This window comes from Lucilia sericata, unplaced genomic scaffold, assembly GCF_015586225.1.
Source record: "Lucilia sericata isolate MDLA Ls3-8-SP2 unplaced genomic scaffold, ASM1558622v1 Contig005417F_arrow, whole genome shotgun sequence".
NCBI classification, from domain to species: Eukaryota; Metazoa; Arthropoda; class Insecta; order Diptera; family Calliphoridae; genus Lucilia; species Lucilia sericata.
Window position 1 is genome coordinate 5,451 of NW_023997533.1, and position 15,364 is coordinate 20,814.

The window sequence follows — 15,364 nt, forward strand, 5'->3', positions numbered from 1 at the left end:
AGATAAACAATGAACAGCTGTTTTTGCAAATGCATACATAATAAAGGTATTCGTGTCAACGTTTTTTCTTGTGGATAATAGCAAAAATGCAAAATTTTACTCTAGTTGACGTGAGAATCCCTTTTTTGAAACAATATTCAATATATTTTAATAAAAAAAGTACGAAAACATTACCCATTTTGTCTGCGAAAAATAAAATAATGTTTTTAATCAATTAATTAGATGTAGGAATGATTAAATTTTGTCCCTGCAGTGAATTTTAACAGAAAAATGCACCCAACAATTCAGTGTACATTATAATACCAAATTTACGTTGGTGGGTTTGAGTTATCTAATATTATCTATAATAATCAATTAAACATTTTGTTATTTATACAAAACAAAAATTACTTACTGTAATCGTGGATCAACATTACAGAGTTCCTTTATTTCCTTTAGATTAGACATTCATGCGATACGTATGCGAAATGAACTCGAGAATTAGGTTGAGCCGGTTACTTACTAGAGATACGGTGTCTCCCATAAGTATTCGAATTTAGATATACTATGAAAAGAAAAAGAAATAAGTTAATTACTTACTTAGTACTTGCTTACTTACTTACTTACTTACTTACTTACTTACTTACTTACTTACTTACTTACTTACTTACTTACTTACTTACTTACTTACTTACTTACTTACTTACTTACTTACTTACTTACTTACTTACTTACTTACTTACTTACTTACTTACTTACTTACTTACTTACTTACTTACTTACTTACTTACTTACTTACTTACTTACTTACTTACTTACTTACTTACTTACTTACTTACTTACTTACTTACTTACTTACTTACTTACTTACTTACTTACTTACTTACTTACTTACTTACTTACTTACTTACTTACTTACTTACTTACTTACTTACTTACTTACTTACTTACTTACTTACTTACTTACTTACTTACTTACTTACTTACTTACTTACTTACTTACTTACTTACTTACTTACTTACTTACTTACTTACTTACTTACTTACTTACTTACTTACTTACTTACTTACTTACTTACTTACTTACTTACTTACTTACTTACTTACTTACTTACTTACTTACATCTCTTTTTAATCTCCTTTGCAATAAGTTGCAGTAGAATTTTTTAAGTAAAATATTTCACAATTTATGCTTCATTTCAAATTTTTTGCTCGTTATAAATCAATTACATTTTTTCAAGTGTAAATGGAGAAAAAATATTGCATTTAATTACTTGTTTATTTATTTTCGACATGGTATTTCCGTTTTTTATTCATACATATTTTCAGTCTTTCTTTTAGTTAATTTAATAATGCCGTGTTAAGAAGAGTCTACTTGAAGTATTTTTTTTTGACAAGATCTTCATTAAAACTATGAGGAGTTAGTTTATTTTTATGTGCTATGTTTTGACAAATGTATATTAAAATTTATAGCAATTTCTCTGGTTAATTAAGTTTAAAGTAGCCCTCTTATGAAGAAATATGGTACTTGAAATCTAAAATTGTTTTGTGTGCTGAAAATTATTAATTAAAGGGCACAGTGGTGTAAAAAATTTACTAAATATGAATTTCTTTTAAATTTGAAATAAATAAATAAACAGTAATAAATTTCTTTTACCATTTCTTTTTTCTTTATAGGCGCCGGTGAATCTGGCAAATCGACGATAGTTAAACAAATGAAAATTATTCATGAATCCGGTTACTCACAGGAAGAATGTGAAGAATATCGTCGTGTCGTCTATAGCAATACAATACAATCCCTTATGGCAATTATACGTGCAATGGGTCATTTGAAAATTGATTTTGCTGATCCCTCAAAAACGGAAATAGCACGACAATTCTTTACATATGCCTCAGCGGCTGAAGAAGGCATACTCTTACCCGAATTAGTATTATTAATGAAGAAACTATGGTCTGATGCCGGTGTCCAACAGTCATTTTCACGTTCGCGAGAATATCAATTAAACGATTCGGCGGCCTATTATTTAAATTCATTGGATCGTATATCACAGCCGAACTATGTGCCAACACAGCAGGATGTGTTACGTACGCGCGTTAAAACGACCGGCATTGTTGAAACACATTTCAAATGCAAGGGTTTATACTTTAAGTAAGTGGTAAACAAATGAAATGTTAAGGAATTTTATAATTAATTTTTTTATATATTTTTTTATTCCAGAATGTTTGATGTTGGCGGCCAACGATCAGAACGTAAAAAATGGATACATTGTTTTGAATGTGTCACTGCGATTATCTTTTGTGTAGCATTATCGGGTAAGTAGTGTGTCATACTATAACTCAAATGTTTTCTTTTAAGATTATGATGATGTGATTTATAGTTATTATTACAATTTTTTATATTTTATAATTCAGAGAAAATAAAAGGGTTTTTCTGCATGTTAATAATTAATTAATAAAATCAATTAGGCCATTTACTATCAACTATCTATGAATCATTTCTAATCTTGACTCCCAAAAGAGAGTCTAAAATCCATAGTTTTATTAATAATTATTTATTTTTATCAATTTTAGGCTACGATTTAGTTTTAGCTGAAGACGAAGAAATGAATCGTATGATTGAATCATTAAAACTTTTCGATTCCATTTGCAATTCGAAATGGTTTGTAGAAACCTCCATAATATTATTTTTAAACAAAAAGGATTTGTTTGAAGAAAAAATCAAAAGATCTCCCTTGACAATATGTTTTCCAGAATATACTGGTAAGTAATACTAAACTTAACAAACTAAAAATACAAGTTTTATGATTATTTTTAATCCTTTCCAACCAGGTTCCAATTCATTCGAAGATGCTGCCTGCTATATACGCATGAAATTCGAAAGTCTAAATAAGCGTAAGGATCAAAAAGAGATTTATACACATTTTACCTGTGCCACCGATACAAATAATGTACAATTTGTGTTTGATGCCGTCAGTGATGTCATAATTAAAAATAATCTTAAAGAATGTGGTTTGTTCTAGATTCGTTGTTAATCGAAAGCAAATTAGAAGTTTATTTTTTATTACATTTAGGAGTACATAGTATATTTTCTTTTTTTTTTTACATTCATAAACGCATACAACATACAAACTGAATTAACGCATATGCAATCATCATTCCGTAGATTTTTTTTAAAAAATTACATGTGTTTTTTGTTTGTAAAACAATGCAATGCATTCGTAGCAGATCATTACACAGAGATTTCTTGCGAGAAACAAAAAAAAAACAAACATTTCCATTTATAAAAATAAATTTAAACAAGAATACAACTGTTTTTAAGCGATTCCATTTTAATTTAATGAAACTATTAAATAAAATATTTTATACATATTTTACTAATATCTAACAAGTAATAAAGCTGTGAAGAATTAAAATTTATAAAACCAAGAATTAAGCTGATCAACATTTTTATAGATTCATGAAAAATATATTTTAGTTTTAGTTGTTGAACAAAAACTTGGACTCGTATCTTCTTTGTAATTTCACCTCCTCTCAGTTTAGTTTAAATTTCAGCTTATTTGTTTTAATTTGTTTAATGGCTTATTAAATTATTATTTAAATTTCTCTATTCATTTTTATAAATACAAAAAAAAAACATGTAATTTGCTTTATAACTAATTTTGTTTTCGATTTTTTCCACTTTGGCTATATAAAAATATTTTATCCATGTATTTTATAAATATTTATCTTAATGTAACTGATATTTAATATATATATTTTTCGATTTCTCCTCTCAACTATAACTACTAGCATCTCTTCCTCCTCCCCTTTTTTATGTGTATTTAGCAATAATATTTTTATTTTTAATCTATAGTGTTTAAACAATAAAATAAATTTATTAAATTTAACGAATTTCTTTTAAGTTATAATTAATAAAATAAAATTTATAATTATAAAAAAAAAAAAAATAAAAAATATATATAATTTAACAATGAACTATATTCGAATTTAATTGAAATGAATTTAATTTTAGTAAAAACGTTGTCTTCATAATTTTATTTTTTTTTTATATACATTTGGCTGTTTTTTGCAAACATTGAGAATATATTAATATTTTTTATTTGTGATTTAAAATTAATACCAACATCAAGCAGCTTGTTTATTTAAATTATCTTCTTTAAATTTTTAGCATTAAAATTTCCAAAATAATATATTTTTCAAACCTTCAATAAAAATCAAGCTTAAAAATGAACAAAACTGTGCTTTTCTCTTATATCGTAGGCGTTTGAAAATTGGAATTGAAAATGAATCATTAAAACTATTTCTTTTTATATTACATTATAAATCATTTTATAGATTTTCTTTCATTCAAAACACTGAAAGTTTAATTTTGAAAAACTCAAAAAGTACCAACTGAAAAAGGAAAAAATTAAAAATCCCCTCTTATATATTTTCATTTATCCAGGACTGCATATTCAATTTCATGTTTCTGGGTTGCAAAATTATAAAAATCACCAGTTGAAGAACGAAAAAATACCAAAAAATTTTCTTTTTACCAGAGTCCTAACCCTAATTCCCCTATTTTTTTTTTAATTTTATTAAAATTAGCTCAAGGAGTTTGAATAATGTTAATTTTTAAGTTTTTACCCACTTTTGATCCTTTTTTCGAACCTATTGTACAAGTTTATGTAAGCCTTACTTGGGTCCAAAGTTGACCCCTTTGTAAACATACTTGCAAGAAAAGAAAGAAATAGAGATGAAGCGACAGAAAGAGATAGAAGGTAACGACAGATATGTCATTGAATAGAGGCGTAGTATGAAGATTATATGCAGCCTAATGAGTATTTGAAGTTCATACCCATTTAGACAGATTCAAAAACGCTATAAGTCGTTTAAATTGAACATTGAAGTAGGTCGCCTTTCGAGCCATTTTCAGGGCTCGGAAATTACAGAGAAGATGGGCAACTATCTAATTTTCATCCTCATTTTGAGAAACTTCTGTAGTAAATGGTTACCAAATTTACAATGACCTGTAATGAGCGATTGCCTTGTAGTCTATGAATACCAAGGTAGATCTACATGGATCCATATGAAGCCACAACGCTTTAGCCTATCGAGCACGTATACTCACTTGACCAACGGTACTGAGCCTTAAAATAACAGATGTCTATAATCTGTTTTATTATAACAGGTAGTGGAACTCCACAGAACTGATCTATCACCAGTTTACTTAGCTTGGTTCCAACTCTTGCAAAAGTTTCGGCTATATTATTGCCATATGTAGTCCCTTGTCCTTTGATCAATATATGGGTATTGGTTGAATGTCTCGCCATCTCATTAAGAGACGTCCGGCATTCATGAACAAGTTTAAATGATGAAAACGCTGTTAATGTAACAACATTACTATTCCAAAAAAGTAACTCCACAGAAATAATCTATCACTAGTGCACTTAGCTTGGTTCCAATTTTGCTTTAATGTCGGGAGGTCTACAACCTATATTACCTGTAGCAATATTACTTTTATTTTTATTATTTTTTTGAATTTATCGTTGCTTTAAACTTAAGATAAGACATCTAAAATAAAAACAGAATATAAGCTGGATCCCAGCAAAAAAAGTGTGGAAAAAGATGTAGAATTTTCATCACAACTAGTAACCCGAAGTGCTTCAAATTCGGGTGTAAAACCTATGAATTTTACATTAGCGTGTCATTGGAGGGATGTTGTTCATTTTTGGCAGCTTTGGACTACATCTGATCTTATTTTTAGAAGCAGTAAAAATCCGATATTTGGATGTCAAAAATAAAACACATTCTCTTAATGACACGCTTATGTAAATTTCACTACTCTTTCACCAAATCTTGATGTACTTCAAATATGTTATTTGTAATGACTTTTCCACATCTCTTTCCTCACTTTTAACTGGGGTTTCATTTGTAAGGAAATATTTGGTTTATAAAAGTGAAAAATATGTAATCGCATTTTAAGATGTGATTAAGATGTAGTTTGTAAAGTATGACATCAATTATTTTTTGCTGGGATGTTATAAAAACATTAACCGAATCTATCAGTTTCAAAATAAAGGTGGAAATACACAACATGCGTTGAGGCGGCAACACGTTTTACGCTTTTCAAACTTTTCGCGCTTTACAAGCTGCAAGTTACACACCACGCGTCATTGATGCCTATAACGCGTTGCCGCGTACAACGCGTTTTGTGTCGGTTCACAAGAATAAGATTAAAAAACGGCTACAAATTAATGATGAATTCATGTTATTTAAATTTTATTAAAATTAATTTTTTACATTTTAGCGCACTACAAAAACAAACAAAAATTAAAGTAATATAAAAATTTAAAAGAAAAATGCCGTTAAATAATAATAAATTTATTTCGATTTAATCTCCTTACGAGCATCGTCCATACGCTTGAGTAGTAAATTCCAATAATGTTGAACTGTAGAATTATTGAAAACATATTTCTCCACGAGTTTGTGAGACAAACAAAAAACGTAATAAGCAAAATCCCATAAATACACCAAAGACTTGAAGAAAAAACTTTCAACTTGATCTTTGCTAGGTAGTTTAACTCCAGTATCACCTAAAGAAGCTGTAGAACATTTTTCCGCATTAGTTTTATTATCTGCAGCAGAAGTTGAGGCGGAGGAGGGTGAAGATGATTTTGTGACTGGGGTGGAGGGAGATGGTTTTGATGATGATTTGTCAGTAGCTGAAACAGCAGACGGCTTTGAGATGGATGAGTTATTAGAGGTAGGGTCTTTTTCGGTTAGAGGGGAAGTTGAGGAGTTTGATGATTCTAAAATATTGGGAGCCGAAGATGTGTTGAAATGACGATATGTTAGAAATAAACATGAAGATGAAAATGCAACTAAAATATGTTACTCAGTAAATTTTGATAGACAAACAAGTGGTTCAAAATAAATGTGCTAATACATTACCTCCGGGTTTTGTGTCTTTTGAGTAGGCGACAGCCAATGGTCTGGTATACCAAGTGGTGGTAGTTGCTTCTAATATTGGAATAGTTCTAACATTTGAAGACCAAACACAAAGAGCTGGATGTGTATACCTGGTAGCAGCTATACGCAAACTTCTGGCAGCCAACATTTTAAATTCCTTGTAAAATTACCAATTGATTTGATATAAATTTATTTTTGTTTTCGTTTGACAGCGTCTTACTTTTTAATGAGATCACTTTGTTGCTATTGATTTATACAAAAAAAAAACATAAAGAACTTTTTTTGGCGAATAACTTTTTAAAAGCTTTTTTCTAGTATATTATATTGCAAAAAGCAACAAGCTTATTTTTGCAAATATTTAAAGCTTTTTTTCTATGCAGCAAATTTGATTTCAAACTGACATTTGACAAATTACTTTTCAGTTGGATGACTATTTTGAAATTAAAATCAAGGAGTGTTATGTTTTTTGTTTTAAAAAGAAATTTCAAAATTTAACGAAAGTTTTTTAAGTTTAAACTCTTGAATATTTGGCTAAGAGCAATGAAAATTGTTTATGATTTTATTTTAAAAATTTCACTTAAAACTAATAATTTACATAAAGAATTTTTAATTATTTTATAATTTTTAAAATTTTCTCATTATATTTACACTATTGTTTGCTCTGTGCTTTTAGGCAAAAGCATAATTCTCCAAAAGTTTAGCCAAAAACTTTATAATTTTATGACGGGCTTCCACTAGTTGTGGTGGATCGGATTTAATCGGTTCGTACATGTTGGCACAGTGGGCCGTACCTAAAATTACAATTAGTTTAAGGTTTAGAACTTTTGAAATATAATTCGTTAATGTAAACTTTCACATACCCTCTATAAATATTGTTGGTGTTTTAGGATTTTTAGCATTTACCAAACCTAATGCATGCCAAGGATCAATAGAACCATGAACATACAAAACATTTGTGGTTGAAGGCTTTAAGCCACCATAGTACTTGTTGGTTTCTTCCACCACGGAATTTAAATACTTGGCATCCATGCTAAATATTAAAAAAGTTAAAGTAAATTTATAGCAAATTTCCCAAACAAACCTACCTATCGGCATAAATATCCATGCACTGTTTAATGAAAAAGTCTACATTAAAACGATTGCCAAAAGTGGCTGAGCTATTCTCTGAAGTTTGATAAAAACCAAATTCATTGCAGGTCTGCCAAGTCCATTGGCGCATGCCCTTAGCCACCTCCGACTCCCAGGATACATTTTGCATATCCTTAATCATTTTATCGTATTTATAATCCAAACACTTTTCTTCGGATTGTTTTAAAAGCATATCATTAACAGCGGCCAAACGTGTAACGGGTGGACCCATGGTAGTATTTAGCATGACATCACATATCTGATCTATTGTAATCGTAGCATGGGGACTATTATCCTTATTGTATTGCACTACGCCAGCAAAATTTCCGGCTACATTTTCAAAGAAATTGGAAATGTCTAAACTATTTTCAATGGAATCCTTAATGGGGGTGCAGGTTCTAAATTATTTTCCACGATTAGTTATAATCTTAATAAATATTTTTTTAGCAACCTACTTGAATTTTTCATCTAAATTACGTTGACCAATCATGTGTCGCATAAGAATTTCCACTTGTGCAAAACCTTTACTTACAACATCCACACATTCGGGCTTATAACTTTTCAAGGAATCTCTGACCACATCAAAATATTCTATAAATAATTTAAGTTAAAATCGTTATTTGAGTTTTAGTAACCGTATTTTACCGGTAAAATCAACTTTAGCCAATAGTGGTCCACTTGAACTTATAGATCCGTAAATTAAATCGGGATATTTTTCTCTAGCCCATGCAGCTAATGAGCCTGGATAAGAACCACCAAATGCAATCCATTTTTGGGTTGGTGCCAAGTTATATTGTTGTTTCATGGCCAAAATAAATGATGCCAAATCAGCTAAAGCTTGTTTTGAAGTTAAATATTGCAAGTTGGAGGTAGATAAATCACTGAAAAGAAAGTAAATGCTTTCTAAATAAAGTTTCGAATCAAAAATATTCTTTTATAACATTTCGAACAGTAATTTGATTGCAAGTTATACAAGAGTAGAAAACACCAAACAATTACATTTCTGTACTTTAAAGTGGGCGTATTGAAATCGATAACAAAAATCTTTCAATGTTGATGCTAGGATGGGACATTAGAAAGTTTTATTTTCCTTTATTCTCACTTACCTTGTTGGTCTCGATTTGCCGTAGAAACGATGTTCCAGCTGAAAACATAAAGCACCAAAATGTTCAGCATAATGTATCCAGGCACCTTCATGCATCCACTTTTTGGCAGCTTCTGCTTCTCCACCAATCATTATGAAAATAGGTGCAGTCGTATCATTACGATAGTATTGTTCATTGACAAAATAACGTTGCTTCCAGGTGGCCGCGTTTTTATCGTTAAAATGATCCAAACGTTGTTCGAACCATAAATCAGCAACTTCATGGGTACTTTGTAAAGTAGGAATTTTACTGGGTTCACCAAGGAAACCATGCCAAGAACGACCCAAATGATAGTTTTTGTTTAGAGCAGCTACGCCATTCTTATCAGTTTGCAAAAAAACAAACAAGACCAAAACAACAAGACAAAGCTTACGAAGCCAGTTCATAAGATAATGCTGATGATGAGCGGCTGAGACACTCATATTGTTATTGTTGATTGTGAGTGTGGCTGTGTTTGTTTATGAAAATCTGTTCAGGTCAAGCTATAAAAGTGATTTGAGGCTGAAAATTGTTATTTAAATTATATCAATAGTTTAATAATAAATACATAAATACATTAATTGGATTATCATTTCCAATTTTCATTATTAAACTATTTCATTGAACTTGCATTATTTCGAAAATCCCTGTACCTAAAGATAATTCCAATTGCTTGTACTTACATGCTTTTGTTTAAAATCAATTTATATTATTTTTGTTATATACAAAAAAATATTTACACAAGAAATTTTTGCAAATTTTATTTATGTATAATTAAGCAAAGACACCACCAACAAGCACAACCGTCCACTTAAAACGATGATTAACGAATAGATTGCCTGTTTCAGCTGCTGTTGTTATTGTTATTAGCGGTAGATTAAAGCTCCACTAGCGAATAAAAACAAAATAAATGCATTTATTTACCGTAACATAGTCGATTACTTGCCGGCGAGTGAAAAAGATGGATTATATTTTAGTTAACATAAACATGCAGACATTGAACAGCATTAAATAATGTTATTAACAGTATTCATATGTATGAACCAGGAATGGAAAATATTGTAGATTTAATAAGGTTATAATAAACCGATTTTGGAACAGTGGGATGCAATGCAAATTGTCTATGGATGTAGCACGAATCTGCTCAAACATTTATAAAGAGTTTTAGGAATCTTAAATTTTTCTTAACAGGAAACCTTCTAATTTTTAGCTATTTCAAACTGTTTTGAAGAAGTTTGAGTAATCTGAAAGTTTACGGCATTTCATGCTGTTCTAAAGAAACCTTTAAGAGCCAATCTTTAGGTGAAAGATTAGCGATTAAATTAAAATTAATCCTCGAAAGATGTTTTTGAGTACTCAATTAGTTAATTTTGTTTGCAAGTTTAAGCGCCTAATGGAGGTGGTTTAATCTTAAGCACGAAATGCAAAAGTGTAAACAGCTGATGCAAAAAAATTAATAAAATTTTTATAAATATAAACATTAAAATGTTCTATTTATTGATTAGTATAAATTATGGACACTTCAAAATACATTTTTTTTGTTTTAATTTAAGTTTTCATTAATTTTCATATTAAATTTACAATTGTCTTCTTCTTTTTTATAAAATATGCATTGTTTTGATTTTTCTGTTGTTTTGTATGGCAACACTGCGAAGCATAGAAAAGGTATACATAGAACTGAAACTGAGTATAACAAAACCTAAGTCTGCTGTCAAAAACCTAAGTCGTGAGAATGTATTAGTTGAAAAATATGTAACCCAACAAACACAAACTCTTTCGTTTAAAAAGTTTTTATATTTTTGTTTGATATTATATTTCGATATTTTATGAAATAATGGTTTGAATTAGCCATTTTTATTCAATATCAGTTGACCAATGTAAGAAAGATCTTCATTAAAAATTATTTTTAATTTTAAATAAACTCTTTGTGGTTGCTGGGTTGAGTCGATATTGACACTTGAAAATAATATTAAAAAATAAAAACGATTGAAAAATTTGTTTTTTTTTTTCTGAAAATGTTTTCAATAATTTTATGGGAAAACATAACTTTTAGCAGTGTTTATTGCAGCAGCAGGGGCTATTTTGCCAAAGGAATTGTGCTAATGCTAAAATTAACGCTTGATATGAACGATTATTGTTAATTTCAAAGCAGCCCAAATGCAGTCAAAATACACCCTACACCACACTAATGGGAACGGTATTTTGTTTACGTCTTAAAGTTTGTAACACCTGCGTCGATGTAATGATGTAATCCGCCCATAAATTAGCCTATTGAACTTTTTTGTAAGCGGTACATGCTATACAAGAATAGAGTATTTATAAAATTCGACTCAACAAATTTTATATATACGAAATTTTGACTATATATTGTTATAATGAGTAGTACATTCATTAATTAAGCAAACATCAATCTCTTGAATATAACTTCTACATTAAAAAATACTAAATAACTTATTGCTACTTACTCGCAATGTGGTAGGGTATGGTGTATTCGGATACATTTTGTACTTTCATATTTTTGTTATTTTATGTAAACAAAAATAAAAATACTCATACAATTGTATTAAATTCACACAGAACCTGTACATGTGAGAGAGTAATATTTCTTATTCTCAGTTTCAGTTCTATTTATTTTTCTATGCTGCGAAGTTTAATCTTGTACTCAAAAACATCAAATGGTATTAACATTGGATTAAATTTATTTTTAGATTAACTAATCTAATTATTAATTGTCATTTGATTGCCAACTCAAAAACCCGGTCTAAGAAGTATCTGTCTCTTTTAAGAAAGGCCGAAGAAGATGGAACTGTTCTAAAGATTTTCTTGTAACTATGATAAAAAGAAACATTTTTAACAGTACCTCAGATGTTTACGAATCTTAAATTGTTCTAAAGCAGCTTAAGGTGTCACATTCTGTTGGTAAGAAATTTAAGGAACCTCATACTGTTCGAAAAAAAGATTTGGAGAACTTTAAACAGTTCTTAAGAAGATACGGGAACTTTAATTTATTCCCAAGAAGTCCGAAGAGTTGTTTTAAAGAAGATTTAAATGGTTGAGGAACCACAAACTGTTTAAAGAAGTTTCAAGATCCCAAAACTGTTCTAAATTAGTTTGAAGAACCTCAAACTGTTCTAAATAAGTTTGAGGAACCACGGACTGTTTTAAAGGAGTTTGAGAAACACAAAGTGTTCTAAAGAAGTTTGAGAAACTTCAAACTATTCTAATGAAGTTTGAGGAACCTGAAACTGTTCTAATGAAGTTTTAAGAAGCCTAAAACTATTCTAAAGAAGTTTGTAGAACCTCAAACTGTTCTAAAAAAGTTTGTAGAACCTCAAACTGTTCTAAAAAAGTTTGAAGAACCTCAAACTATTCTAAAAAAGTTTTGAGGAACCTCAAACTGTTCAAAAAAAGTTTAAGGAACCTCAAACTGTTCTAAAGAAGTTTTGAGGAACCTCAAAACGTTCTAAAGAAGTTTTAAGGAACCTCAAAGTGTTCTAAAGTAGTTTTAAGTAACCTCAAAGTGTTCTAAAGAAGTTTTGAGGAAGCTCAAACTGATCTAAAGAAGTTTGAGGAGCCTTTTTCATTTTTTTTCAAACATTTCTATATAAACTCTCCCAAAAAAGAAATTAGTAAACCTTGAACTCTTCTAATAAAGTTGGAGGAGTCTCCAACTGAATTACATACACCCATATGTACATATATTTAACCCTAAATTATTAAAAATTTTTAAATACAGCAATTGTTTTAAATAAAATTTTAAAATGTTTCCTCCACTGTTTCCCAACTGATAAAAATGTTTTTAAATTCACTTGATTCATCGTTCAAATACGAAATGTTATCAAAGAAAATTTCAAAATAGTTGATAGAAAATTTTCTTTCAACAAACATAATTTCAAAATTATTTTTCATAAAAATTTAATAAAAAATCCAAAAAAAAAAATGTTTTCCAAATTTGCAGTTCTATCAAAAATTTTCAGATATTCTCTATTTAAACATAATGGGTTGCGGCGAATTTTAAGATGCGAATGTGGAAGTATTATGACCAGACAAGATGTTTTCGAAAGATTCTCAAAATAAGTCATTAAAACTTCAAGATAGTAGAAATGTTAAATCGTTGCATTTCAATAAAGAAGTCCAATTTAATATTTCCCGAAATATTATGAGCTCAAACAGCAAAGATGGTGACGGAACGCAAATACAAAATGCAGCTAAAGTAAAAAAATTAATAGAAAAACGTAAGAAGAAAATTCTACGAAGAAGATCTAAAGTGAAAATTCTAAAAGCTTCCCAAATGAAATGTAAACGTTGTAAGTCCAATAAACTAACTGATGATCCAAAAACTGAAAACTTTATAAATAAAACTGTTCTGCAAACAACGGATTTGTCGATTAAGAAAGGTAAGTTTAAAGAAAATTTATATAAATATGCATATTTTTATTGTTATTTTATAGGTTCTTCAAAAATGGAAATTCCAGAATTAAACAATAATCCAGGTATTTCACAATCTCACATGCCACCCAAAAAAGGTAAGAATTTTGTTGAATTTATTTACCATTTAAAAACCTAAAAATTAGTTTTTTTAACTTTTAAGTTGTTATAAACTATATATAGTTCAAGAAGTTCAAGAAGTAATGTTAACACCACCACTGGTTTTATAATTATAAAAATGGTTCTGTTAGCATTCGTCTTAGTAATATTTATTTCTGAGCAATTATAATAAATTTTGATGATATTTTTTTAACAAACAGTTCATGTCGAATTTATGGAATCCCAAAACTTAAAAGATTTTAATCTTAACAAGACTCCAACTTTAGAACTCAATAGAAATAATTCTAAACAGAACGTAATCGAAATTAAAATCAAACCAATTAATTTAAGTGGTAAGTTTGTAAATACCTGAAATTTGGATTGGATTAAAAATGTATTATTGTTAGACCGAAAGCCTTCAAATGTAAAGTCGATAGAGTTGAATATTAAAAATACTATACACAATTTGGAAACTCAACATTTAACGAAATCAAATTATGATTATCAAAATAAAAAGATGTTAAAAAGTGGAGACAATAATTCAGTAAAAGGTGAGTCCAAATCTACTTAAAATTAATAAAACAAGTAACAGTTATATCTGGTGACTTGAGAATTTATTTTCAAGAATCTTAGGAATAGAGAGACGGATATCGCTAAATCAATAGTATATAGTCTAGTCTATATTGTAGTCTTTAGTTTAGTGCATAGTCTAGTATACTATTCGAAATAATAAGATAGAATAATATAAAACTTGAATCCTAAAGATATCTGGGGACTTCAGAAACATTTTTTCAAGACATCGCTAAATCAACTTTGCTATATATAATGGTTCAGAATACATAATTTATAGGGTCGGAAAATTATGTTCTACTTCGGTACTAGTTGTAGAATTTCTTTTAAGAACAGTTTTTAAAATAGTTTCAATATTAACTTGAACTTCAGAATTTTATTTCAAATATATTAACATATTTAAAAATTCTAGTTCCAATAGCTGAGGACCCCATCATGGCAAATGAAAATTCTCTTAAGTCTAAAAAAAATTCCTTGCATAAAGCAGTTTCTAACGATATTTCAAAACAAAATAATAGTACAGTTACCAAGAAAAGTGAAAACATAAGAATATTATACCAGGCCCATCCGAAAAGAAAAACCAAAGTAAGGATTCCAAAACTCATGAAATCAGAAAAAACTACAAGGACAAAACCTTACGAAGAAGGTTTGTTACAGTTACACTTAAATTTTATTAAAAAAATTTATTTAATTGATATAATTTTTCAGATAAAACGAAAAAAGTTGCATTAGCAAACCAACCATCTAATGTCCCTTCACAACGTAAGGGAATCTTATTTCCCACCGAACCAGGTGGTAAGTTTTTAATTATGTTGTTTTGTATTGAGGACTTTTTAAATCTTAACTGGTATATATGTATTTCAGAATTTCTAAACTTTAAAATACAATAAAAGAATTTAACCACGGATATTAAACCTTTCGTAACAACCGAAAAGGGTATTCTATATCCAACAGAAAAGTGTGGTAAGTTTTAAAAATTTGAATTTCATCAAAATTCAACAACTAATATAAAGTTTAGTTATTTGTTCATGTTATATACCTCAAAATACTATAAAATACTTAAATTATTAGATATTTCATCAGTG

General features: G+C 28.9%; 4 protein-coding genes across 5 annotated transcripts; 2 read left to right on the forward strand and 2 right to left on the reverse strand.

Moving 5' to 3' along the window:
- Window positions 1–1,648: 1,648 nt before the first annotated feature.
- LOC119615498 (G protein alpha i subunit) lies at window positions 1,649–3,092 on the forward strand. The gene is made up of 4 exons (XM_037971503.1): window positions 1,649–2,128; window positions 2,198–2,292; window positions 2,551–2,739; window positions 2,809–3,092. The coding sequence occupies exons 1-4, from the start codon at window positions 1,695–1,697 to the stop codon at window positions 2,997–2,999; spliced, it is 909 nt and encodes a 302-aa protein (XP_037827431.1). The 5' UTR covers window positions 1,649–1,694; the 3' UTR covers window positions 3,000–3,092.
- A 3,120-nt stretch (window positions 3,093–6,212) lies between these two features.
- Window positions 6,213–7,137, reverse strand: LOC119615496. The gene is made up of 2 exons (XM_037971501.1): window positions 6,913–7,137; window positions 6,213–6,563 (listed from the first exon to the last, which is right to left on the reverse strand). The coding sequence occupies exons 1-2, from the start codon at window positions 7,076–7,078 to the stop codon at window positions 6,343–6,345; spliced, it is 387 nt and encodes a 128-aa protein (XP_037827429.1). The 5' UTR covers window positions 7,079–7,137; the 3' UTR covers window positions 6,213–6,342.
- Window positions 7,138–7,456: 319 nt separating this feature from the next.
- On the reverse strand, window positions 7,457–10,031 carry LOC119615495 (putative serine protease F56F10.1). Of its 2 annotated transcripts, none has more exons than XM_037971500.1 (7): window positions 9,866–10,031; window positions 9,165–9,685; window positions 8,704–8,939; window positions 8,514–8,649; window positions 8,016–8,456; window positions 7,791–7,960; window positions 7,457–7,721 (listed from the first exon to the last, which is right to left on the reverse strand). In XM_037971500.1, exons 2-7 carry the CDS (start codon window positions 9,623–9,625, stop codon window positions 7,600–7,602), a joined length of 1,566 nt encoding a protein of 521 aa, XP_037827428.1. In that variant the 5' UTR covers window positions 9,626–9,685; window positions 9,866–10,031; the 3' UTR covers window positions 7,457–7,599. The 2 variants fall into 2 exon arrangements, with proteins under 2 accessions (XP_037827428.1, XP_037827426.1); XM_037971498.1 differs by having other exon boundaries at window positions 9,165–9,704.
- Window positions 10,032–13,243: 3,212 nt separating this feature from the next.
- Window positions 13,244–15,184, forward strand: LOC119615497. Its single transcript, XM_037971502.1, has 7 exons — window positions 13,244–13,579; window positions 13,634–13,708; window positions 13,931–14,062; window positions 14,117–14,260; window positions 14,692–14,925; window positions 14,988–15,074; window positions 15,144–15,184. Exons 1-7 carry the CDS (start codon window positions 13,342–13,344, stop codon window positions 15,167–15,169), a joined length of 936 nt encoding a protein of 311 aa, XP_037827430.1. The 5' UTR covers window positions 13,244–13,341; the 3' UTR covers window positions 15,170–15,184.
- Window positions 15,185–15,364: the final 180 nt, after the last annotated feature.

Bases quoted from the DNA above. Each gene is read 5' to 3' on its own strand.
- LOC119615498 (XM_037971503.1), top strand. From the start codon at position 1,695: ATGAAAATTATTCATGAATCCGGTTACTCACAGGAAGAATGTGAAGAA. The intron at 2,293-2,550 runs GTAAGTAGTGTG...TATCAATTTTAG, and splicing joins CTTTTGTGTAGCATTATCGG to GCTACGATTTAGTTTTAGCT. The intron at 2,740-2,808 runs GTAAGTAATACT...CTTTCCAACCAG, and splicing joins ATGTTTTCCAGAATATACTG to GTTCCAATTCATTCGAAGAT.
- LOC119615496 (XM_037971501.1), bottom strand. From the start codon at position 7,078: ATGTTGGCTGCCAGAAGTTTGCGTATAGCTGCTACCAGGTATACACAT. The intron at 6,564-6,912 runs GTAATGTATTAG...AATGTTCTACAG, and splicing joins AAAAGACACAAAACCCGGAG to CTTCTTTAGGTGATACTGGA.
- LOC119615495 (XM_037971500.1), bottom strand. From the start codon at position 9,625: ATGAGTGTCTCAGCCGCTCATCATCAGCATTATCTTATGAACTGGCTT. The intron at 8,940-9,164 runs GTAAGTGAGAAT...CTTTCTTTTCAG, and splicing joins GGCAAATCGAGACCAACAAG to TGATTTATCTACCTCCAACT. The intron at 7,961-8,015 runs GTAGGTTTGTTT...TTTAATATTTAG, and splicing joins ATGGATATTTATGCCGATAG to CATGGATGCCAAGTATTTAA.
- LOC119615497 (XM_037971502.1), top strand. From the start codon at position 13,342: ATGAGCTCAAACAGCAAAGATGGTGACGGAACGCAAATACAAAATGCA. The intron at 14,261-14,691 runs GTGAGTCCAAAT...TAAAAATTCTAG, and splicing joins AGACAATAATTCAGTAAAAG to TTCCAATAGCTGAGGACCCC. The intron at 15,075-15,143 runs GTAAGTTTTTAA...TATGTATTTCAG, and splicing joins ATTTCCCACCGAACCAGGTG to AATTTCTAAACTTTAAAATA.